Source organism: Punica granatum, chromosome 8 (genome assembly GCF_007655135.1).
Source record: "Punica granatum isolate Tunisia-2019 chromosome 8, ASM765513v2, whole genome shotgun sequence".
NCBI lineage: Eukaryota > Viridiplantae > Streptophyta > Magnoliopsida > Myrtales > Lythraceae > Punica > Punica granatum.
The window spans coordinates 26513136-26539455 of NC_045134.1; the positions used below are offsets into that span (position 1 = coordinate 26513136).

A 26320-nucleotide genomic window follows, 5' to 3' on the forward strand; every position below is an offset into this window, starting at 1 on the left:
CAATGGAATATTATTATTCTAGAGAGATTTAGTATATCTTTGAGATATGTGGGATCTTGTATCTATATAGGGAGTGAGTGTTAGGTGAAATCTTTCGGAATTCTCTCGGGAATATTTTCTTTGTGACTTTAGGGTTTTAAAGTGAGAAATGTGAGAGAATTGAGAGGTCAGGAAAGACTTTTCTTGGTGAGGTTCCGGTCGGTAAGGTGGCTTGGAAAACATGAGTAATATCTCTGTTGTAATCTCCGATTTTTCAATATAATGGATACTCATGTTCTGTTCATAGATATTTCCATTGGTTTGAGGATTTTATCACATATATTTGGTGCCATTATTTTTTGATTTCTCGTTATTCTAATTTCTTTTGGACGTATTTGGAACAACACAGTGATCTTCAATTACGAAGGAGATCTATAAATCTCATAAGAAGATAAAAAAAAATGAGAAACAGAGTGATGTATATAAAGAAACAAAGATGAAGAATTTTTGCTTCGGGCAATTAAGAGTGGATCTATAAATTTATATATGACTTGAGTGGCTACCACTTGACAGTTTGATCTTTTGAGTTAGACTTGGATAAGCCTTCATAAATTAAGATGCTAAGAGAACAAGGCTTTTACACGTTTGTGTGGATTCGCGCCAGACTCATATATGGAACTCGTGACTAGCAAGTCCAAGTCTAGAAGTAGATTCGCCACCAATATGGAAAAGAAGGTGCGCTTGTGGAAGCCCAAGCATCATAGAGAGAATAGAACTCAGTTATTGAGAGGTAGATATTCGAGTGCATGTGACATGTGTAAGTAAGGTGTGAAAATATTATATGTTGTCACGTGAGTGCTAGCGTTGAGAAAGGAAAAAAAAATTTCACATTGGGTATTAAGAGTGGATCCGTGGTTTTTTATACGATTTTAGTATTACTTGACAACTCAAGCTCTCCAATAAATAAGAATATTGTGAAAAATCTGACTGATGATAAATAAATTAACTTACCCCTTACCATTTGATGGTGTAAGATTCAATTTTGAGAATAATTCATGGGTTTCGTGTTTGAATATTCAATTAGAGCTCCCGTTTGGAATGTTATTTTTCTTATACGAAATATTATCCTCTAACTACGAAAATATTTCATATAAAAACAATTAGTCAACTGCAGAATAATGTTTCGTATAAAAAAAATAATATTTTATACAATAAAAAAAAGTCTAAAGTGGCTGGTTATTCAATGACGGAACCTTAAAAATACCTCAATTTTGAAACCAAGGACCCAAGTAAAAGCTGCAATAAATCAATTTCGTACTTTTCCTGTGATTTACAGAATTTTTCTCGTAATTTGAGTCATCACAGAACAATTTTTCTTTCGAAGACTATGACAAGAGACGTTGACCATATAGACCCACATCAACAACATTCGATGAAGTTTCTCTGAGTGGGAACAACGGGTCTGAAACCAAAAAATAGTTGATATAATTTCATTTCAGTTATTGTTCGCGAGATATTTTCAACTCGATCAAGTACTACACGCAAGTACATGTGAACTATATATATATATATATATCCGAATAACTAATCAGGACATTCAAAATTCTAATACAGAGTGCAAAAAGGTCGATAAATCTCCTACTGGTCCATCCTAAATATACAGAAGATGGTCCCAAGTCCTAACTAGTCGCGACATAATCACGCGTACATTTGCTTTAGTCAGGAATAGTAGGGTGAATTGAATTGAACAGTCCACGAGAGAAGACTTGGTCAATCATGGCCTTAAATTAATTATTAGAAGGTCCCAAAATGAACCTATAAAAAGAATTTCTTCATGGGATTCCTTTTTTGGGCGGACATTTTCTAAATCGATTAGAAATTATATAATTCACAAATCAATCAAGGTCAACAAAAATGATTGCCATCCCTACCAAAGGTTGGTTGACTAATTATTCCAACTCTCCATCCTCCTTCCTCTTCTTCCTATTCCTTCCTTCCTTCCAAAGTATCATAATAATCCCGAGCTTTGGATGTTACTGTGCTTTTTAATTACCAAGTTAAAAATACTTTTAATTACGTCTTGTATACCCACAAAAAAAAAACTTTATTGCCACATAGAAATCAATTTTTTTTTGGGGTAAAATACGGGGCTGAGCCCCTCAAAATCTAGTTTTTAGCATTAATCTATTTGAACTTCTAAGTACTAATCAAAACAAAGTTTTAAAATATTGATTATTGTTAATAGTCCGCAACGAACCATTATCTTCTCGATTGGAATAACTTTAACCATTGTATCAAAGCTAGCCCCGTAAACAAGGGTTTGGAACTTCGAATCATTAGCCCCGGGTCCCGCAAAGTTGGAAGAATAAGTTTATATAGCCATCTAAATATATGTGTGTGTATGTATATTTTCTTCCTCTCATTTTTTTTTCCTATAAAATATAAATAATATTTTATCAATTTTACTACCAACTTTTTTCTTGACATAAAAATAAACAAACAATCAATTTGATATTAATGTTAGAACGACTTCCATTTCTCGATCGGTAGGCCTCAACGACAACCACCGCCGGCCCCATTGGGATTGCTCATAATGGAAAAAATCTCCGGTGATCCCAATTAGGGGATGGTGGTCGTTACTGAGACTTCCACCACCTATCCCCTTCATTCTTTTCTCGATTTTATTTTTTCTTTTTTTCAAATTCAGGCAATGAGGGCCTTATCGGGGCCCGCCGCCACCTATATAAGGTCTTCGGCGACCTTAGCTACCTCGATCGGAAGGTATAACTATAGGATCTCGTTTAAATTAACGGAAAAGTTAAAGTATGCTAAAATTGATATGAAATTGATAGTTCATACATTTTTAGGCTAAGAAAAAAAGTTCGTGCCCGAATTGATGAAATGTGAAAAGTTTGTATTTTTTAAGGAATTAATCTTCTTCTTTTTTTATGGGTATTTTTGACCTCTGATGATGACCACGGAAACTGCCTTCTCAAGCAAATGAATGAGACAATTGAGTTCACTGGGAACGCATCAAAAGAGCAATAGAGTGATAATGAAATATGATCGACTATTCCCACCGTGAACCGTTCATATATATATGCATGGAGAACTTCTTTTCCTTTTTCTCCTTGCGTGTCCCTCTACATCTTTGAGATGCTTCCTCTATCAATTATTCAATTCAAACCCGACAAATACTAATGATGTTAACTCGGCCAAGGTTCTAATCGCGATTTTGTTGTAATGATCAGTGACAAATTCATATATCTCACCCTAGAATATTACGAAATTACAACTGAAATCATTTCACCATTGTATATATAATATATATTGCCATATATATGTTTGCATAAGAAATATAACATCATAATTAAGGTTGTTGATCTAGGGGTCTCCCTTTATGACAGTAGTAGCTAAACTATAATATTTTTATACAATTATTTTATTTAATAATGCAAGTCCCGAATACTATAGAATAATGTTTTGTTATACCTATAACAAAGATGAACGGGTTATGCATATACATGCAACCAAGAAAAAATATGAAGAGACTTTTTTTCCCCAGTGAGCTCTATATATAAATGGTATCTTTTTCTTCTCAAACCATTTAAGTCCGTATATTTATTTATTTATGCGTTGAGTACTTGGATATAAAGCATGTCCTCCACAAAGCAATGATGAAAGTCTCCTTTACGTCGGGCACTTTATTGAGGGGCTCCCATAGCATATGCATGGAAGTGACTCATATAAGAAAAACAAATGCAAAATTAGAAAAAAAAAATGGAAAAGATCCAATGTTAAGACTATCATTATGTTCCATACACACGCATATCGGAACACAAGGTGTTCTCAGTTAAATTAATCCTAACTCAAGCATATTAGTTTGGTTCTTAATCACGAGTCATTTCCAGTACGTTTCAAATTTCCAAAGTACAAGTAAAATAATACACTTTGACAAATGTACCACACCCGATAGTGTATATGTATATATTTCTTTGTGACTAGAAATAAAGCAAAAGTGCCTTCTCTTTCTCATTCCCAGCTCATTCACAAAAGTAGAGGGAAAAAAATGGAGAACTTTTTTCATGAATCCTTTTCCATTGATCCATGTTAGAAAAGTACTTCATCATGTACATGCGGGCATGCCCTACTTCATCCTCGAAAATAGTAAAGACCACTCCATATTATTATTGGTTTTTTTCTTTTTTTGGCCGAAACATATTACAATCGTCATTATCCGTAGACCTCACCCTTGTAATATATATATTTTCATCGACACCAAATTATCGTTCAACACCCACCCCGAATACTAACATTCTCGATCGATTCTGCGAGCAGGAGGATTATTGAGATTCTGTATGCCTTCCGCCTCCCCGCCGTTGACTAGGTCATGATCGCAAAGAGTTGTGAATGAAATTATGCCAAATTTAATTATAATGTGCTGTAATTGCATTGATCTCTTCAATGGGATTAGTTACTCTTCCACCATAGCATCTCCAATGAGGGAGAAGTGGCAGGCCCATCTCTTATAATGACAGTTAGGGGTGATCGGTTCCGAGTACCCTATTTTTTTCGCGATACCCGGACCCTACCCAGTTGAATCCTGGAACCGGAACCTACCCGGAACCTGTATTATACCACAGGTTCCGGGTATCCTGTTGAAACCTGTAAATTTTCCGACCACAATTCATGACCATATGCACAGTGGAGCTGAACAAATCAACAGACTCCTACAGAGAGTTTCAATCAGCTCATACAACCATATTGCTTCAATCAGCTAGATCCTATCTAACATCACAAGTATATGGGATCACGACCACATTGACGTGATCTCCAGCTACAATCTCTTGCATTTCATGACTAACCTGACAGGCTAATTCTTAAAGCAGGAAATAACATGTACTATATGCTGTTTCTTAGCAGCAAGCCACCATCAAAATCCAGCAACGACTTTCGTACAAGGACATGTTCAAACTACTCTAATTCATCGGCTTAATAAAACCTTGTTATTTTGGTGAAATAGACAAGCATTGTCAAACCGGAACAAGCTCAAATATCATGAGAAGTCACGCACGTCACAAACAACAACCTTAAAATTTAAGTAGGCAACAACTGAAAAGACTCGAAAGAATTCAACAGTTAATAATTACTCCTCAGCTCCACCAAATTGTTTTTTATAACTACGATGAAAAGGGCACCTCATCAAACTAATCTAGAAGCTTAATTGCAGGCCGGAAGATGAAAAAAAATGTCAACGGCAAGAAAAGCAAAATCAAGCAGCACAAAGAACACGCAAGAACAACACTCATAACTCATCCACCAAAAAACATATGTTCATCACAAATTTACCGGCCTCTGCAATTATCGAAGTTATGAGAAACGTCGACATCACAAACAATCAATTGAAATTTCAGCAATTAGGGTTCTAAGAGAGCAGCAACTGACCGACCAGAATCAGATCGAAGAGCGTGGCCTGATCGACCTTGACGAAATCAGCGTCCCACGCCTTGAGTTCGTCCTCGACGGCGGTGGCGGGGGAGGGGCGGTCCTCGGACTTGCTCTCGGCGGCGGCCTCAACGTGCTTCTTGCAGTACTCGACGACCTTGGCGAGGATCTTGCTGGTGACGTTGGGGAGGGGGATCCCGTTGTCGGCGCAGTCGTCCTCGATCATGTGCCTGATGGTCTGAGGACGGTCGGAGACGAGAGGCGAGCGACGGAGAGGACGGTCGGAGACGAGAGGCGAGCAACGGAGAGGAGCTGAGACGAGACCGAGAGGCGATTTGATTTAGGTTACAGAGTGAGTAACAGAGTTCCTGTCTTCCTCCCGACTCCTGAGCACTAACTTTACTCTATTTTTTTAATTAATAATCATCATCCGGTTCCGGTTCCGGTTCTGGGTACCCTGTAAGTGGAACCGGAACCGGAACCAGATTTCACCGGTTCTTGATTTTGATACCCGGACCCTACCCTATTTTCAATACGAGGTACCCGGACCCTACCCTAACGGGTAGGTTCCGACCGGTTCCGGGTATACCCGGTATCCGTGCACACCCCTTGACAGGCCCTTGAATCACAACTGTTAGTTGCCATGCCAAACCGTGTGGAGTTCCTCTCTAGTCATGAGCAGTTAAATTCCGATTTGATATAAGGAACTTCTTTTTTTCAAATTCAATATATGTGATAATCTCTCCTCAATTAATTCGTAAAACGATATTGAGTTTGGTTTGGATTTTTATCCCGTGTGGGTTGCCTTCCCTTAAGAGTATCAATTGCTTGCGCTTACAAACCAAACCAGAGGTCTTGGATTGTAAAGAATAGTGGGAACTCCGGTTATATTTCATGTCGACAGACATAATTACGGTTACCCGAGTCGTATGATCAAATATTAGATGTACTTAACTAGGTGTTTTGTATGACATTGAATCTCAGCCAGCTATTCGGAAAGTTCCTAACACTCATGGTACAATTTGCGCGATGATATTCTAAGACTCGATCGATCAAAGTAGTATAAACGATATCGAGTTATCGAGGTTTACGATTCGAAAAAGACCTATTATGTGGATCTCTTCATTCTTAAAGCCTGGCATGCAAGGATAATTGGGTTTTCAAGTGACACTGGGCCTAGGCCCATTAGGGTTGCAAGAGGCCCGTTGAAATATTATTCAATTTTCAACGCGTTTGGGGGCAAATTACTTTTATTATTAGTGTCTTTATTTAATCCCGGAAGGAATCTAAAATGGAAACAACATTTTACCATAATTAATTAATAGAGGAAATGAATTAACGGTGACGGTGACGGCGATAAATGAGATTTTTTGCTTGAGCAACAAGAATCAGACGTCGTACCTGAGGCCGGCCTTGGTCCACGTTGACAGTAACGCGGCATGAAATATCAGCTGCTGCTCCTCCACACTATCTCTTCCGTGCACTGGCACACCCGCAACCATCAGATCATCGTAGTATTTCTTTTTATTCTCTCCTGAATAGATCATCATAGTTTTTAATGGTCTTTATAGATACCACATTGTCCCTTTTTTTCCTTCCATCATCGTCTTTATTTACATATGTTATTTTTGAATAGGATTAATGACAAAAAAAAAACATGAACTTTGACTCACTTTTAATTTTGATATAAACTTTATTTTTTGACAAAAAAAGATACGAACTTTGATTTTCTTGTCACATTAAGGATTTGTACCATTTTCCATCCATTTTACCGACTTGACGGAAAACGGTGTCTAGATGGTAAATTGTGTCATGCCACTTCAGCAAAAATTTAAAAAAAAAATCAAAGGAAAAAAGTTAGAAAGTCATCAATTGGAGAAATAGTGAGTCACCGCCACCCGATTGAAGTTGCCGGTAACCTTAGAGGGCATCGACAAACCTAATTATGAGAGTGGTGGACGGACGGAATCGAAAGAATCCTCAAATTGGGAATTTTCTCTATTTCGACGGGGTGGGACCTTGATCTTGGCCACCACCCTTGGGATTGTCCCGATTTTGGCGAATACGGCTTTGATCCCAACCACCATCCCCTAGTTAGAGTAGCCGACGCTCTCCGAAATCACTGACGACCCCAATCGGGGTTACAGTGGCTACCTGAGACCCTCACCTTTCTCCAATCAAAGCATTTCTCTTTAATTTTTTTTTATTATTATTTTTTACATTGTGTGGCACTGTTTGTCACGTAGTCATCATTTTTTATCAGTGAAATTGAAAGAAAATGACACGAATGCCTAATTTGACAAGAAAATCAAAGTTCATGTTTTTTTGCTAAAAAATTACAGTTAGTTTCAAAATTGAAAAATGGATCAAAATTAATACTTTTTGAGTCATTAACCATTTTGAATAAAAATCTTTTGAATTTTTAATTGTGTAAGTATTAATCCTATACTTTTCATGATCTTCCACTTTTTAAGTCATTACTATGTAAAATATAATTTAATTAATAGTAAACTTTGTCCATATTATAACATTGTTGTATAATCAAACTCGCATGAGCATAATGTAGCAGTAAACACATCTAGTCTATATTATCGCAAGATATGGAAACATTATGAGAAGAAGTGTTGTTGTTTGAGGTGACTTAAACGAGAGGTTCATTTGATGCCATAAGATAGCGCTTTACTATTTGAATGCAAGTCAAATATAGAATAAGATCCCATCTAGATAAGAAATGCTTCGATCTACTTAATCGGTAATAAATTTAAGCGCAATAAAATATTTCATGAATTATAGATTTTTATTCAATCCAGAAATTACAGTATTTTAATTGAATTCGCTGGTTCATATTAGAGATGACTAAATGAAAGAAAGGGATACTTACCCAAACAAAAATAAAAGATCTCGGTTGCTCGTTCATAGGGATTTTTCCTACGTCAATCTAGTCCATTTAAAAACCAAACCCAAATCTTAGCCGTTAAATAAATCTTGATAGATAGGATCATCCGCACCTGATCAGCACTTTCCAGAAGAAGACCACCAGACTGTCACGTGAAGACAATCTACGCGCCTGCCACATGTTCAACTTAAGGCTCACAGGCGACGATAACGGAACGCTGAAAAAACAGAGAGGCCGCCCCATAAAAAGGGACAAGAAAAAAAAAAAGAAAAAGGCGAGAGAGAGAGAGAGAGAGAGAGAGAGAGAGAGCTGTATAAGCGAGCCTTCCTGCCCCAACTTGCTTGGAAAAATATTCAGCTGACGGCAGAGGGAGATGGGTAGACAGAGGGAGTTGCCGCCGCCGCCGCCGCCGGGTTGCCATTCTGTCTCTCTCTAAGAGTACCCCTCCTTTCGCCGTGTAGACCCGCCACCTCATCACCGTCACAGGTACCTCCTCTGGCTGAGCTGCCCCCCTCTGCAATCTGCTCTCTTTTCATTTTCGTTCTTCTTGTTGGGTCTCTGCTGTTCTAAGCGCACCCTATTTTCAAAGGGTTTCTTGATTTTTTTTTTCCTGTCCTCTCCTTTGGCAGCTTTCAAAGAGAGCAGCTTTACGTGCTTAATGTCAAGGAGAGCAGCTTTACGTGCTTAATTTCAAAGAGAGCAGCTTTACGTGTTTAATCTTGTCGGGTTTGATCTTTTCTGCCGAAATGCTTGGTGGGTGTTCAAAGTTCTTGTTTTTGTTTTTCTTTTCATCGGCATTTGTCGATGGACTGTGGATGATTGCCTTTGTTTATTATTGTTTTTCCTTATGCATTTTTGTATTTAGGAGCTAGGGAGGAAACGAAAAAAATTCAGTCTTGCATTTGTTGGGGACTGGGTTTGGGAGGAATAAGATTTTCTGTATGCTGAATAGGCATATTTTTATATGTGCAAAATTTGTGCTTTTTCCAAGAAGTACTTGGTTCCAATGGGGAAACTAGAAATGTGTTCTGCAGATGATTATCTGCTGAGATTCTGCAGAGAGGTTTGGGCTGCTCCTGCTAAACCCACGGAAAGTGTGTTGTTCTGATTGATTTAGTAATCAAGCTCCATTTGTAGTTTTTTCAGTGAGGTCAGGGAGTGCATTTTCTGTTGTCCTGTCTTGGAGAAGCAAAGTGTGTCTTTGAATCTACAGATTTCTCTTGTCTTCGGTAGCAATAAAATACTAAGAAGATTAGCTCGGTTGGGGTGATGTGGGAGATATAGACGTGGATATACTGGTATCCAGATTATTTTTTTTAGTTTTGTTCTTTTTGATACAAGGGATAACGATACTTTGTACATTCTTGTCTGATTGACAGTTCAATAATGTCTTGTTGAAGATGTTTTAGGGAGCGGAATGGATGGATTTTACTGTTCGGTCTGCAATCTAGAAGCTCTGCAGATACAGGAATGAAAGTTGCTGCTACAGCTGCATATTGACATAGATGTTAAATACTCCTTTTATTAACTCGATATATTTGTGTCCATAAAGGCTGCAAGAGATATTCTAAGATTTATTCTGGATTTTCTTCTATAATTTTGCTATTTTATTCTGCATGGGGGTGTACCAGTTTTCATTTGTCTTTGTATTTTTTCTGTCATTCTACTTTGGGTGCATCGGTGCTTGTTATGCTATAGCATTGATTCTAACACTTTCTCTGACCTTGTTTTGAAGGCATTCCTAGATTCTACAGATCATTATGTTGCGTGCGAAGCAGATCACTAACCTCTCCAACAGTGCTCGGTCATTCTTTGTCAGTGGGTCTCGCTGTGGTACAGCAGAAGGAAGTTCATGTTCATGCTCTGAAGATGAGACCTGCATTCCTAGGAGACAGCAGCCTAGGAACGATGCACCTGTCGTACAAAAGCCGCCCACCTTAGTCTCCACAGCTTCAGCAAAAGCTGGAGCCTTTGCTTCTGCAGAAAATGTAAAGCTGAGGCCTTCTCATGAAGTTGACAACATACCACAAGCTGTATCTACTAGTCCTACTCTCAGGGCAGAGAAATCTGGGCTCATCAAATATGCTGCTGATGCGGATGTTTCCGGGCACTCGTCGTCTCCTCAGATGTCTGATCAACTTTTCCGGGCAGGTATTGTTGCTGTGAACTTTCTGAACGACCTCGTAAACTGTAAGATTGCCTTGTCAGATGGAAGCGGAGCATTAACGCCATCCTCCCAAAAATATATGGTCGATCCCTCTAGGCCTGTTGCAAACGTGAAGCCATCTAATGTGAAGACTGTTAGGAGGGAGAGATTCCAAAAGGTTCACCAAAGACCATCAACAGGAAGCTCAAATTGTTCAAGTCACTACAATGCAAGGGACTACAAGGGAGATACCAGAGCTGGGAAATCCAATTCTGAGGGTTTCAAGGGCTTCAATGATACTGGAACTGGAAATTCAGTCAAAAAATCTGTATTTTCAGATGCTCCAAACAGGAGGACAAGTATTCTGCAACGACCGAAGACATACTCGAATAATTTCTTGCATTCCAACCCTGTGCAAGTTCCAGAGACAAGGGTTGCGGAGAGTTTTGCGGGATCTGTGAAGGATGCTAGAACGCTGACGGGGATCGTCTCTAACCCAAGGCAGTTTGCGAATACAGCCAGCATGGTGGATCGTATTTCGCGGATATTAATGCAGATGGAGTGGGGCCCACATGCAGAGGAGGCTCTCCAAAGGCTTAACTGCACGATCGATGCGTATCAAGCGAACCAGATTTTGAAGAAACTGCAAGACTATGGAGTGGCTCTTGGTTTCTTCCATTGGTTGAAAAGGCACCCTGGATTTAAGCATGATGGGCACACCTACACCACCATGATTGGAATCCTCGGCCGTTCAAGGCAGTTCGGAGCAATCAACAAGTTGCTTGATCAGATGGTCAGGGAGGGTTGCCACCCGAATGTTGTCACTTATAACCGGTTAATTCACAGTTATGGCCGGGCAAATTACTTGAAGGAGGCGATGAGTGTCTTCGAGCAGATGCTGGAAGAGGGAATCGAACCTGACCGAGTCACATACTGTACGTTGATCGACATTCACGCAAAAGCTGGGTTCCTTGACAATGCCATGGACATGTACAGAAGAATGCAAGCTGCAGGTCTCTCTCCCGACACATTCACGTATAGCGTTATGATCAATTGCCTTGGAAAAGCTGGCTATTTAGTGGATGCCCACAGGTTGTTCCATGAGATGGTCGATCGTGGATGCGTCCCCAATGTGGTCACCTATAATATAATGATCGCTCTGCAGGCCAAGGCCCGAAATTATGAGAATGCACTGGAGTTATACCGTGATATGCAGAATGCAGGATATGAGCCTGACAAGGTTACATACAGTATTGTGATGGAAGTCCTTGGTCACTGTGGCTATCTGGAGGAGGCGGAGGCAGTTTTTCGTGAGATGGGCCGTAAGAACTGGGTGCCTGATGAGCCTGTTTATGGTCTCTTAGTGGACCTGTGGGGAAAGGTGGGTCAGGTTGAGAAGGCCTCAGAATGGTATCGCGCTATGCTTGATGCAGGCCTCCGCCCGAATGTGCCCACTTGCAATTCCTTGCTTGGGGCATTCCTTAGGGTCCACAGGCTCTCTGATGCTTACGATCTTCTTATAAACATGCTCCACTTGGGGCTAAGCCCATCGCTTCAAACTTACACTCTTCTTCTCAGCTGCTGCACTGAGGCTCGGTCGTCATTTGACATGAGCTTCTGCTGCCAGCTCATGGCGAAGACGGGCCACCCAGCTCACATGTTCCTGCTCTCCCTGCCTGCATCAGGGCCGGATGGGCAGAATGTCCGGGACCACATGGGCAGGTTCCTGGACTTGATGCACAGCGAGGACCGTGAGAGCAAGAGGGGGCTAGTGGACGCTGTTGTGGACTTTCTCCACAAATCGGGCCTCAAGGAAGAGGCAGGATCCGTGTGGGAGGTTGCTGCAGAGAAGAACATGTACCCTGATGCCATCAGGGAGAAGGCTTCATGCTATTGGCTCATAAACCTCCACGTGATGTCAGAGGGCACTGCTGTGACTGCTCTTTCCAGGACACTCGCTTGGTTCCGCCGGCAGATGCTGGTCTCGGGCGTGAGCCCCACAAGGATAGACATAGTTACGGGATGGGGGAGGCGGAGCCGTATCACAGGATCATCCCTCGTGAGGCAAGCTGTCCAGGAGCTACTCAACCTGTTCAGCTTCCCTTTCTTCACGGAGAATGGAAACACCGGCTGCTTTGTCGGGTGCGGGGAGCCGCTCAACAGGTGGCTTCATCAGTCTTATGTGGAGAGGATGCACTTATTATGATAGTCTGAACGTTTTTTGTTCAGTACTACTCCAGCGGAGGAAGACCTGTAGTTTTGTTGTGGAGGTAGGGCAAGGGAAGCTGCCAGGCAAGGCTAGCCTCGGCGCAATTGCTTGTATTTAAAACTTAAAACTTGCACTGCAGATTAATGTTTAGTTGAGTTATGTAAATCGGACAGTGACTGTAGTCGCCATTGGCTGAACTCGGGTAGTTCTGGCCGAGCCTTTGCTGCCACTGGGGGCTCTTCATGTCTGAAGGTGCTGTAGCTATCAGTATGTTCTGTTCAAGGGAATGAATTATTAGTGATTTTCTTCTGCTTTCGCGTGTTGCTCTTCCGAATCTCTGTATTGGAAGATTTGGCCGTTCCTTAGCCATATATGACATGAGACCATCCCTAATGCGTATTGGCACAACGGGACAGCCACGATGTGATAAAGAACCGCATGACAGATTTGGAGCTTTGCAGGGACGCATGCGGATGCCGACTCCTTGGAGCTTTGGTGATTTGTTTTTTTGTCCTTTATTAGCAGTTCCGTCTATATTTTCTTTTTTGCCTTTTTAAAAAAAAATTTCTTCTGGCATTCTTATCAAGAAATAATAAATGGTATTAATCATGAGGTTTTTGCTGTTTATTAATCACGAGGTGTGGAGTATGTGGTAGACCGTCGTACCTCAAGATCCATGTGCCTCAAGAAGACGGATTTTAATTGGCTATCTCGTGTCTATATTTTAGTTTTTTTTTTTGGGTCTTCTTATCAAGAGAGAGCAAATTGGATTAATCAAGAGGTTTTTTGACGGTTACTAATCGCGAAGCGAGGAGATTGTGGTAGACCGTGCCTAAAGAATCATGTGCCTCAAGAAGGCGGATTTAATTTACAAATCAGAGGTTTAGATTTCATTAAAAGCATCCCATGGCTTGATTCAATTATAAAGTCGACGCTCAAATAGAAATGAATCTCAATCAATAAACTCGTAGTAATTTCATCTCTTATGGATCGATTATTGTATACGTGATGACAATGCAGATCAGATACTATTACTTGAACCGATCAATGTAGCTTGATTGATTTGGTTTGATTGTATAGATGATAGTCGTTGGTTTGCACTGATCAACGATGTCTGGTTGCATTGATATTACTGTTTAGGGTTGGTTGGTTGATTGATTAGATTTAGATGTTGTGATCTGTGTGAAGGATTTCTGCGTCGACAATCGGTTTAAGATCCCTATTTACTTTGCTCATTTGTTTCCATATAGTACAGGCCTTTTATATGGATTGCACTTGGCTCTGCTTCCCAGTATTAACTGGGGTCTATATAAAGTTTAGTTGCAATTGATCGGGAACGGATATACATCAACTGTAATGATTTCTGCAACTGTAATTGTGTTTATTGGATGCGCTTATGTCACACTGTAATCTTTTATTTGTAGTGATTCCTGAGATCTATTGTATTTTTATGTCATTGAAATCTTTCTCTTGAACGTATACCTTGTTTCGATTTTTTCATCGATGGACATTCATTGATTTGCTGAGAATTAAAAAAATAAAAAAGTTGGATAGAAAGAAATAGATTAATTTAACTAAAATTACATAAATAAAATAAACAATAGAGTTTTGAAAAATAATAGAAAAAGACAAAGAACACGTGCCAAGAAAAGGCTTTGCTGGCGAAACGAAAATCAGTTGAATTAGAAATAACACAGACAGAGGGTTCCATCGGGAGGAGGAGGTGGAGGAGGAGGAGGAGGAGGAGATGGAGAGGATCGACAACAGATGGGTGTCGACGGCGGCGAGCATATGGATACAGTGCGCCACTGGCGCCTCCTACACCTTTGGCATCTACTCCTCCACCCTCAAGTCCTCCCAGTCCTACTCCCAATCGACCCTCGACACCGTCTCCGTCTTCAAGGACATCGGCGCCAACGCCGGCGTCCTCTCCGGCCTCCTATACTCCGCCGTCGCCTCCTCCTCTAGCTCCAACCGTCATCTCCTCGCCCCCGGGCCCTGGCTGGTCCACCTCGCCGGTGCCATCCAGTTCTTCGTCGGGTACTTCCTGATCTGGGCCGCTGTCGTGGGGCTGATTCCCCGACCGCCGGTGCCGGTGATGTGCCTGTTCATGTGGGTTGCGGCGCACGCGCAGACGTTCTACAACACGAGTAATGTCGTCAGCGGCGTTCACAACTTCTCGGATTACAGTGGGACTATTGTGGGCATTATGAAGGTATGATAGAGAAAAGCGGAGAAAAAAAAATCCGAACTTTCAGATTCTGTTGACGACTCGAGATTGAGGTCCATAAAGAAGAAGCTTTAAGTTGGTTTGTTTGGTTCTCGTTGATTTTGCTGACAACATTCGCTGTCGTGGTCTTAGCTACTGTTAGTTCCTGTAAATGTTGTGTTCAACATTATGCGTATTGATTCCAATTCATGCCGGGCCTCCTGAAAACATTGATATTAGTGGGAAAGGAGAAAATTTTCATCGAGATGGTAATTGGTTCTCATCCATTTTGTTTACAACATTTGCTCTGTCTTGGTCTTGGCTGCCTTTTCTTAGAGCATCTTCACTGGTTCTTTAGCAAGTTCAGTTGTTTGCTGGAAATTTTATGTTCCATATCGCATGGTATTGGTACAAGCTTGTGTCTCGTATCACACAAGAACATTTATATAGTGGAAAGGAGAGCTTTTTCATCAACTGGTGATATTGGAGACTGGAAAGTTTCATTTTCTTTTTTCCCAGCTCTGGATTGGTGTTCTCAGTTGTCTTAGTTTTGTGTTTTGATGCAGGGCTTTCTTGGTCTCAGCGGAGCGGTGCTTATCCAAGTCTACTACACCTTATTCAAGAACGAGCCGAGCAATTTCATCCTTATGCTTGCCCTCTTCCCTACCGCTGTCTCCCTCTTGCTCATGCTTTTTGTGAGGATCTATGATACAAATGCAAGAGGCGACAAGAAACACCTGAACAGCTTCTCGGCAGTTGCCCTGACTATCGCTGCGTATCTCATGGTTCTGATCATCCTCGAAAATGTCCTCACTTTGGCTGTATGGTTCCGGATCATCACATTCTGCGTTCTTCTCCTCCTGATTTTCTGGCCACTCAGAGTCGCGGTTGCGGCTATGAGGCAAGAACGTATAGAGTCAGACAGATTTCTACTTGAGACGAACCCTCTATTAAGCAGCTCTCGGTCTGAACCCGGGAAGGATACTGAAGAGGCTCCCTCCCAATATCCTGCCAGTTCAAGCAATGCAGCAATTCAGAATACAAGAGAAGACATGAATATAATACAAGCCATGTGCACAGGAAACTTCTGGCTGTTATTCATAGCAATGGTGTGTGGTTTGGGCTCTGGCCTTGCGACTATAAACAACATAAGCCAAATCGGAGAATCTCTGGGGTACACGACCGTGGAAATCAGTACTCTGGTCTCCTTACTTAGCATATGGAACTTCCTCGGCCGTTTTGGGGCTGGTTTTATCTCTGATATCTTGCTTTATCGAAAGGGGTGGGCGAGGCCATTGCTGATGGCTATCATGTTGTTTATTATGACGGGTGGTCATGTTATCATTGCCTCTGGTTTTTCAGGAAATCTTTACATTGGTTCGACCATCATAGGTGTTTGTTATGGTTCTCTATGGTCATTGATGCCCACAATCACTTCCGAGATATTTGGGGTGGGCCACATGGGAACGATCTTCAACACTATTGCGATAGGAAGCCCTGTCGGATCTTATATTCTGTCTGTGAGGGTAATCGGTTATATCTACGATAAGGAGGCGACTGGGGATGATGATTCATGTTATGGGACCCATTGCTTCATGCTGTCATTTCTGATATTGGCGTCTGTGGCCTTCTTCGGCTTCCTCGTTAACTTGGTGTTGTTCTTCCAGACAAGGAGTTTCTACGAGCAGGTCCTCCATAGAAGATCGAAACATTTACAGGGTCACGGGAGATAAAACCGAATACGGCGTTAAATAAAATCCTCGTAACTGCAAAATTTTGTTGCAATGCATCACATCTCCCATCAATCAACGGCTTCTGATTTTCGAGGGTAGGAGTGATTCATTGCATCATGTATATGTTCTTTTGCAAACTGCTCTATTTGCAGTTCTCCTCCTGCAGTGTTCATGTAGAGTCCTCAATTTCAGAGTTTGTTCTGTTCTAAAGATTGTTCAAATTCAAGGCATGACGTCTGTTCTTTCGGCGCGGTGTTTTTGTTAAGTACAGAGACTTTCAATCACAAGGTGCTGCAGTTGATAAATCGTCTTTCATGCAGTTGACATTACCTGTATTGTAAAACGAAACTCGATGAAAATACCATCTTGTCAGGATCAAGTCGATGCATAAGAAGAAATAAGCTCAGGCAACAGACTTAAGGGCAGCCATATTCTTAACGAAAGAAAGTAGAGACTTTAAGCTCAGCGAAAGAGTCTTTGTTGTTGATCACAACAGGTAAGTAACGGAAGCAACCTAGTAAGTTATCAACTCCCTCAGATGCAGACAAAGCTAAAACTCTTCCGAACAACACAGTCTTGCCACGTAACCCAACCCACACGTCAACCCCAAGTCCCAACAGCAACAGACAGAGCACCTCCCACCTCCAACTGAAGTGAAATCCTATGGCTTGTGAAGAATCAGCCCAAGAAGAAGAACTCATATTCCTCCACCTGATCGAGTCACATACCGTACATTGATCGACATTTACGCAAAAGCTGGGCTTCTTGACACATTCACTTATAGTGTTATGATCAATTGCCTCGGGAAAGCTGGCTATTTAGTGGATGCCCGCAGGTTGTTCCATGAGATGGTCGATCAGGGCTGTGGCCCCTGTAATATAATATAATGATGGCTCTGAAGGCTAAGGCCCGGAATTTCGGAATGCACTGGAGTCATACCGGGATATGCAGTATGCAGGATATGAGCCGGTTTATGGTCTCTTAGACTTAGCGGACCTTGTGGGGGAAGGTGGGTCAGGTTGAGAAGGTTTCAGAGTGGTATCGTGCTATGCTTGATGGGGGCCTTCGCCTGAATGTGCCCACTTGCAATTCCTCGCTCGGGGCATTCCTTAGGGTCTGCAAGCCCTCTGATGCTTACAAGTTACGATCCTCTTATAAACATTCTCCCACTGGGGGCTAAGCCCATCGCTTCAAACTTAGGCTCTTCTTCTCTGCTGCTGAACCAAGGCCCGGTAGTCATTCGACATGAGCTTCTGCTGCTGGCTCATGGCGATAACGGGCCACCCAGCTCACATGTTCCTGCCTCTCCCTGCCGGCATCAGGGCCGGATGGGCAAAATGTCCGGGACCACGTGGGCAGGCTCCTGGACCTCATACACAGCGGAGGACAGGGAGAGCAAGAGGGGGCTTGTGAACGTTGTTGTGGACTTTCTCCACAAAATCGGGTCTCAAGGAAGAGGCGGGATCCGTCAGGGAGAAGGCTCCATGCTATTGGCTCATAAACCTCCACTTGATGTTAGAGGGCACTGCCGTGACGGCTCTCTCTAGGACTTTGGGATTGGATTTGGAAAATTCCATCCCATCTATGGTGCTTACTTTTAAGTGGCTGGCCTGCAAACACAGCTACACTTGCCTTCCGATATTGTATATAACGGGTATATCACGTGATATACTAAGTCAGCAGATATATACAATTTTTTTATCAACAGTAGACTTTATATCACAGTCATTGGCTTTGTCTCGAGCAGGCCGCGATGCTCCATGCCTCTGTTAAAAACAGCCTTGCACGTGAAAGAATCGACTTATGCATCCATTGGGATCTGGAAGGCAGGACTAAACTAAACACTGATGGTTCAGCACAAGGATCACTGGAAAGAGCGGAGGCTGGTGGTGTTCTTCGTAATAGCCAAGGTGGCTGAGTTCGAGGATTTTCCCGATCCCTAGGCATCTCCAACAACCTTTGAGATATGGGTTGATCTTAGCACGTGACATGGGCATCCATGCTCTTGAGAGAGAGCTGGATGCCAAAAACAATTTGTGATCTAACTCTTGGCCTCACAAATGCGAGTCTTGTACTAATGCCGATGATTTTGGATTACAGGACCCTGATGCAGCAATTTCAGAGGCTTCGGAGGAGGCATATCTACCGTAAAGTTACTTCGGTGGCTGATTACATGGCTCGCATGATTAGGGGTGACTTAGATAACACTCGGAATATTGTACATTTTGATAACCCTCCCAGTGGGGTCCTTGAACTCTTTATTTCCTGATCTTTGTTGGTTGGTGCTTCCACCACCCGATCTATCTGTATTGGCCGCTCTGTGCTAGCGAACATTGGATAATTCATATAATAGATATGGATGGCCCTTTCTCGTTCCATAACACCCCGCGATCATCGGATTGATATGAGACACATCCTCATATAATTGATCCAACATAACAATCATGATGCCATAAAGAAAGGCATGAGGGAATTTGGAGCTTTTTTTTTTGAGACCCAAGCTTCTGAGTCCTCGAGAGATTTGGAGCCTTTTTTTTTTTTTGCCCTTTTGTTTTGTCGGTTGTTATATAATTATTGTTATTTTGAGAAGTTTTGTCGTTTATTAATAATTAGCTGCCTTCCGTCTATATTTTCTTTTTTGTCTTTTTTGTTTCATTTTGCCTTCCCATCTATCAAGAAATAGTAAATCTAATGCGGCGAGAGGACGGATTTTGTACGCAATACAGAGATTATGTCACAAACAGAAGTTAGTCTCGGGCGATAAATAGTGATCATTTCTTCTCTTCTGTTTTGACTATTATATTCGTGATGACAACGTAATTTCTTGATTTTAAACTCGATTGTGACTTGAATGATCAGTGTAATATGTAACATAAAGGGCAGATCAGATCAGATACAATTCCTTCCCTTTTTTCCCCTTTTAAGATCAGATACAATTCCATAATAGTTGGATAGAAGAAATAAAATAAATTAATTAAATTAGATGGATAAACGAATAAATAAAATTTATTAAAAAATAAGAAAAAAGGGGCAAAGAACACATGCTACTGATTTTCAAGAAAAATAAGAGAAAACTGTTAAAGATACACTAAAAGATGGACTTTATATAAATTTGAACTTCGAAAATTTTCTTACATCACATAATCCCTTAACAGTTGAAAAATATATTGAGAAACCCTGCTGTCAACCTTCTCTTAAAATATGGATGGAATTGTCCTACATGACTGTTAAGTTATGGAGCCTGAAGTACTGTGAATCCGGGTCGAGATCGGCGATCCAACTCGCAGGTGAGTTGGCTGGGGGTTGCAGGGGGCAGCGCCCCCTGCTTGGGGGCCCGGGGCGTAGCCCCCAGCCCATATTGTATTCGGCCAATTGGGGATGTAATTAGGATTTGTTCCCTTTAAAACAACAGTTTATATCTCTTGTAACCCTAACTCAAAAAAAATAGTGGATATACCTGGCTTGGCGGCGCCCCCAGACGTAATCAGAATTACTGACGAACTGGGTAATCAATTCCGTGTGTAACTTTTACTTTTTCGTTTATATTGTCTTCTACTATCGTACATAAGACGCATTAATGACATTTTTTTTTTCTCCATTACTTATATTATTATTATTATTATTATTTTACTCTTTCTTTCTTTCTCTTTCTCTTCTATTATTTAAGTAAGCGAGAGGAGGACAGATTGGGAGTCACAGCCGGTTACTGCCCTCTGCCCTCACATCCACGGGAGATCGCCGATGACTCCTAAGAGCTCCGGGCCTCCGGCGACCACACCGAACGGTAAATAGTGTCGCTCTCCTCTCCTATCAGAAGATCATTATTGAAGAATTTTTGTTTAATAAAATGCAAGCCAAACTATACTTTCAATAGCACCGATCCCGTCTACAAGCGCTGCAAAATTATCACCGACTGCCTCCACCATCGTCCCCATTAGCACTCCCCTGCCCCGCCCCTACCTTTGACTTGGTTGACATCTGTGTCTAGCTTGTCAGACCCATAAATGGCCAAATTGAGCTTGGATTGATCGACAAGAATAGAGCAGGATCTCAAGCAACTTCTGCCCTCATTGCCTCTCTGTAATAGCCCCGCTCTCTCTCCTCCAATCCAATGGCAACAACACCCAATTGCATGAGTAGGATAAAGGTATATTGAGACAAATTTTCAGAAACGAAGAAGAAGGAAGCAAGATTTGAGCTGAGAATGAAGCAGCAGGGATGCAAAAAGGGATACCTAGCTTAGCCTAGAATTCAGGTTGAGAGAATCTCGAAGCAGAGCACTCGACGATGCAAAAAGAAATTGAAGAGAAAAGCAACTGGAAAAGAAATTGAAGAGAGAGAGGACATAGATTGCAATAGGGGCACTCCAACAGCCACCGTCGACTCCATATTCCCCACGCAAAACCTCTATCTCTTTCCTTCCTTTCCAGAATGGAGCACACTGCTATCTCGAGCTCAACATATCCCACATCTCCCAACCGTTTGTAGTCCCCGATTTCGAGCTTGCGAAGGTCAGTTCTACCTCTACAGTCGCGACTTATGGTTGTACAACCTTGAAGGAAGAGGGCCAATAGGGATTACCACTCTGCCATGGTCGACTTGGGGAGTAGTGGCTGTCGGGGCTACCTCCTCCTCTAGCCCCAACCGTGGTCTCCTCGCCCCCCGGCCCTGGCTGGTCCACCTCGCCGGTGCCATCCAGTTCTTCACAAGTACTTCCTGATATGAGCCACCGTCGTGGGGCTGATTCTCAGACCACCGGTGCCGGTGACATGCCTGTTCATGTTGGTTGCGGCTCACGGGCAGACGTTCTTCCACACGAGTAATGTCGTCAGCGGCGTCCATAACTTCTCGGGTTACGGTAGGACTATTGTGGGCATTATGAAGGTATGATCGACAAGGAAAAAAATCCGAACTTTGGGATTATGTCGACTACATTTGCTCTGTCTCGGTCTTAGCTGCCATAGATTTCAGACGACTTGGGATTGAGATTCACGAAGAAAAGAAGCTTCAAGTCATGGTTTATTTGGGTCTCATTGATTTTGTTGGCAACATTTGCTCTATCATGGTCTTAGCTACTCTTAGTTCCGGTAAATGTTTTGCTCAATATTATACGTATTGATTCGAACTCATGCCGGGCTCCCTTCACATGAGGACATTGATATAAGTAGGAGATGAGAAATTTTTAATCGATCGGGTAATTGGGTCTCATTGATTCTGTCTACAACATTAACTCTATCTTGGTCTAATTAGCTACTCTTTCTTAATGTATCTTCATCGGTTCCTTGGCATGTTCAGTTGTTTGCTAGGCATTTTATGTTCCACATTGCATGATATTGGTTCTAGCTCATGTTTCACATCATCCGGGAACATTGATATAGCGGGAAAGGAGAGCTTTTTCATCAAATTGTCAGGTTTTTTTTTTTTTTTGATAATTGGTGTAATTTTCATCGAGCAAAAAATATGTACAATAGTTCGCTCATCAAGATAAAAACTCAGAGAAACTATAACCCCAAACTTTGAACTATAAAAGATCTAGACAACTTAAACTGTATATTTGAAATTGATAACAATTTCATCTTCAAAAACTTGATGGCACGGAGCATTATGGTGCTTTAAAATAACTTTAATTTTGACTGTGGAAAATGAAAAATGATTGTGTAGTGTATTGAGTTAAAGTTAAAGTTAAAATTTTTGACTTGGGAAATGTATATTTTTATTGTGTAGTGTGTTGAGTTAAAGTTATAGTTAAAATTTTTGTGATTTTAACTGCGAAACCAAACGGAGCATTAAAATCTACTATGCTTACTGATTTCTTTTCAAATATTATCGAGTTCCTTTCGTTCCACATCATGTAGATGTATATGGTTCAGAAGAGTCTCTGTGCAATAGCATCAAGTGATCCGCCCTTCAAGTTTGAAACCCATTGAAGTTCAAGTTCTCAATTTGTTAGTCATCCAACATGACCTACTTGGCATAATAAGCTGCACCAGATCCCCAGTAATCTTGCACCCAAAGAACAAATAATCCCTCTTTTCCTAATAGTTGCTGCAAAACTCATAGTGAGAGGTTGAAATGAATAGTCCCCATTTAAGCATTCGATCCTTAGTTCTTAGCCTGTTAAGAGCAGCTAACCAACTAATGAAAGAAGCCTTGGGGGTGGCCAGCAAACCACATCGCTTTTCGCCATGTACCCTTAGAACCTTTGCTTCAGAGACTTTCCCATGCACTTGTTGTTGTATAGGTTCCAAATTTATGTGGGAGCCAAATAACGTGGTCTGTGATTTCAGGGGATATAGTGTCTGTCAAGCGCTTTGTTTCCTCAGACTGAGGATCAATGCTCCTTGGCCATTGCCGAATACCATTCTTGAGGATACAACAAACTGGCTAATGACTTTTTATTGTAGGAAATTACTGCAGACCCCGAGTACAATATAGTACAGTATAGGGCTAAAGGTCCCACAGGCAGTCAGCAATTGTGCCAAAAACTCATAGTTGACCCATCCCCCACATCATTCTTAAATAAAGGCCTAGCAAGAGGTCCAAGTTGAAGGATCTTCCTCCAATTCCAGGTATAATCCCCATGAAATTTTAATGTCCAAAAACATCTTCTCTTGATTAGGTATCGCTTCACCCAAGCAACTCATAATGAACTTGCATTAGTCAAAAAAATCCATATACTCCTCAAAACACAAACTTTATTCCATTCCTCTATATTCTGGATACTTAGGCCTCCTTCTCCTTTAGGCAAACAAACTTCATTCCATCTCGCCTTTCCCCCACCTTTGTGCTCATCTACACCCTTCCAGATAAAGGATATGCACTTTTGATGAATTAAACGAATAACCCTTTTTGGCAAGATAAAGTGCGTACACCAATAAGAAATCATACTAAATAAAACTGAGTTCACAAGTTGAAACCTCCATGTATAAGAAAAGTGTCTCACAATCCAACTTTTATTCTGTGTGATCCTTTCCACCAAACTCTCACAGTTCCTTAAAGATAACTTCCCATAAGTAAGAGGAAGGCCCACATACCTTACATGTAAGTTTCCCTTCTTAAATCCAATGCAATGCAGTAAATCCTCAATTTTTTGTTCCTCCATATCTCCACAATATAACTCAGTTTTGTCTTGATTAAGCTTCAAGCCAGGCCACCTGTAGAAGACACTCGAAGTATCTACAATAGTTGTCGCCGAGCTTTCAAATCAATCGAAAAATATAAATAGGTCATCAGCAAAACAGAGACGAGTGAGTGAAAGTGATTTGCATTTAGGATGATATTTCACCCTCCCTTGAGCAGCTGCAAAGTCAATAAGCCGAGAAATAACCTCCATTCCAATCACAAAGAGGAGGTATGGTGATAAAAGATCTCCTTGCCTTACCCCTCACTTTCCCATAAAGTAATCTGCAAGCGAGCCATTGACAGCCATAGAAATGAAGGGAGAAGTGATGCAACCCTGAATCCAGCTTAAAAACTTGCTTGGAAATCTCATAGCATTTATACTCCGTTTGGTTTTAGAGTTGCGGTTTAAAATTTCAACTTTAACTTTAATTCAATACACTACATAACAAAATATACTTTTTAAAAGTCAAACTAGTGAACCCCATATGTATATTCCCCATATATTATTTAATATACAATCTCATACACTACCCAATACACTACATAATAAAATTGGTGGGATCGACATGCCTTATATTTTTTTTTATCTTTTTTCACAATCAAAATTAAAATTACAAATTCAAAATTTACACTGTTAAAGTCTTCAGCAAGAAATCCCAAGTAATAGAATCAAAAGCATTAATTAGATCCACCTTTATAGCACCTCTGGGGAAAATATGGGCCATGTGATAATTTCTGACCAACTCGTGTCCCAAGAGAACATTATCATTAATCCGTCTCCTTTTGATAAAAGCAAATTGATTCTTGCATTATCTTTGAGAGCACCTCTTAAATTCTAATTACTAGGACTTTGGTAATGCATTTGTAGAATATATTACAACAATGGCCTGAAATCCTTCATACGATTTGCCTTGGGCTTTTTAATCAAACTTGTTATGTTGGAGACAATATTTTTTCTTTTTTTCTTTTTTCAGCTCTGAATTGGTGTTCTCACTGGTTTTAGTTTTGGTTCTGCTTATGTTTTGATGCAGGGCTTTCTCGGTCTCAGCGGAGCGGTGCTCATCCGAGTCTACTACACCCTATTCAAGAATCAGCCGAGCAATTTCATCCTCATGCTTGCCCTCTTCCCTACCGCTGTCTCCCTCTTGCTCTTTTTTTTTTCCCCGTGAGGATCTATGATACAAACGCAAGAGGTGACAAGAAACACCTGAACAGCTTCTTGGCAGTTGCCCTGACTATCGCTGCATGTCTCATGGTTTTGATTGTCCTCAAATATGTCCTCACTTTGGCTGCATCGTTCCGGATCATCACGTTCTGCGTTCTTCTCCTTCTGATTTTGTGGCCACTCAGAGTCGCCGTTGCAGCTATGAGGCAAGAATTTATAGAGTCGGACAAATTTCTACTCGAGACAAACATTCTAGTAAGTGGTTCTCAATCTGAACCCGGGAAGGATACTGAAGAGGCTCCCTCCCAATATCCTGCCAGTTCAATCGATGCGGCAATTCAGAATACGAGAGTACACATGAATATAATACAAGCCGTGTGCACTGGAAACTTCTGGCTGTTATTCATAGCAATGGTGTGTAGTATGAGCTCCGAACTTGCAACCATAAACAACACGTGCCAAATCGGAGAATTTCTGGGGTACACATGGCCGTGGAAATCAATACTCTGGTCTCCCTAATTAGCATGTGGAACTTCACCGTGTCGGGGCTGGGTTTATCTCCGATATCTTGCTTTATCAACAGGGGTTGGCGAGGCCACTGGTGATGGCTATCATGTGGTTTATCAGGACAGGCGGTCATGTTATCATTGCCTCTGGTTTTCCAGGAAATCTTTACATTGGTTCGACCCTAGTAGGTGTCTGCTTCGGGTCTCTATGGTCACTGATGCCCACAATAACTTCCGAGATATTTGGGCTGAGCCACATGGGAACGATCTTCAACACTATCGCGATAGCAAGCCCTGTTGGATCTTACATCCTGTCTGAGAGGGTAATTGGCTATATCTACGATAAGGAGGCGACTGGGGATGGTAATTCGTGTTACGGGACCCATTGCTTCATGCTGTCATCTCTGATATTGGCGTCCGTGGCCTTCTTCTGGTTCCTTGTTAACCTGCTGTTGTTCTTTCGGACAAGGAGCTCCTACTAGCTAGTCGTCCATAGAAGATCAAAACGTTTACAGGATCGTGGGAGCTAAAACTGAATATGGCGTTGAAGAAAATCAGTCATTGCAAAATTTTGTTGCAATGCATCTCAACTCCTATCTAACAATGGCTTCTGATTTTCAAGGGTAGAAGTGATTCATTGCGTCTGGTATATGTTCTTTTATAAATTGCTGTATTTGCAGTTGCTGAGCGGTGTTCAATCTCCTGCAGAGTTGATGTAGAATCCGGAAATTCCGAGTTTGTTGTAATCCAAAGATTGTCTACGGCAACGGTGTTTGTTCTTTTTATGCATTGTCTTTGGGTTAAGTACAGAGTCTTCGAGCACGAACTGTGCTGAAGTTGACAAATGATCTTTAATGTGGCTGACTTACTCGTGCCATAGAAGCTTGAAACTCACGCTAAATACGTCGTT

The 26320-nt window shown here is 41.4% G+C and overlaps 3 protein-coding genes and 1 pseudogene across 4 annotated transcripts; 3 read left to right on the forward strand and 1 right to left on the reverse strand.

The window, feature by feature from the left end:
* Positions 1-5272: 5272 nt before the first annotated feature.
* LOC116187519 (SKP1-like protein 1A) lies at positions 5273-8570 on the reverse strand. Its single transcript, XM_031516263.1, has 3 exons — positions 8433-8570; positions 6826-6958; positions 5273-5736 (listed from the first exon to the last, which is right to left on the reverse strand). The coding sequence occupies exons 2-3, from the start codon at positions 6863-6865 to the stop codon at positions 5405-5407; spliced, it is 372 nt and encodes a 123-aa protein (XP_031372123.1). The 5' UTR covers positions 6866-6958; positions 8433-8570; the 3' UTR covers positions 5273-5404.
* A 47-nt stretch (positions 8571-8617) lies between these two features.
* LOC116187518 (pentatricopeptide repeat-containing protein At1g18900-like) lies at positions 8618-12986 on the forward strand. 2 transcript variants are annotated; one of them, XM_031516262.1, is made up of 3 exons: positions 8618-8806; positions 8950-9073; positions 10056-12986. In XM_031516262.1, exon 3 carries the CDS (start codon positions 10081-10083, stop codon positions 12670-12672), a length of 2592 nt encoding a protein of 863 aa, XP_031372122.1. In that variant the 5' UTR covers positions 8618-8806; positions 8950-9073; positions 10056-10080; the 3' UTR covers positions 12673-12986. The 2 variants fall into 2 exon arrangements, with proteins under 2 accessions (XP_031372122.1, XP_031372121.1); XM_031516261.1 differs by lacking the exon at positions 8950-9073 and having other exon boundaries at positions 8620-8806.
* A 1373-nt stretch (positions 12987-14359) lies between these two features.
* LOC116187813 (protein NUCLEAR FUSION DEFECTIVE 4-like) lies at positions 14360-16882 on the forward strand. The gene is made up of 2 exons (XM_031516761.1): positions 14360-14890; positions 15451-16882. The coding sequence occupies exons 1-2, from the start codon at positions 14423-14425 to the stop codon at positions 16615-16617; spliced, it is 1635 nt and encodes a 544-aa protein (XP_031372621.1). The 5' UTR covers positions 14360-14422; the 3' UTR covers positions 16618-16882.
* A 3846-nt stretch (positions 16883-20728) lies between these two features.
* Positions 20729-26195, forward strand: LOC116188899 (annotated as a pseudogene).
* The last annotated feature ends 125 nt before the right edge of the window (positions 26196-26320 follow it).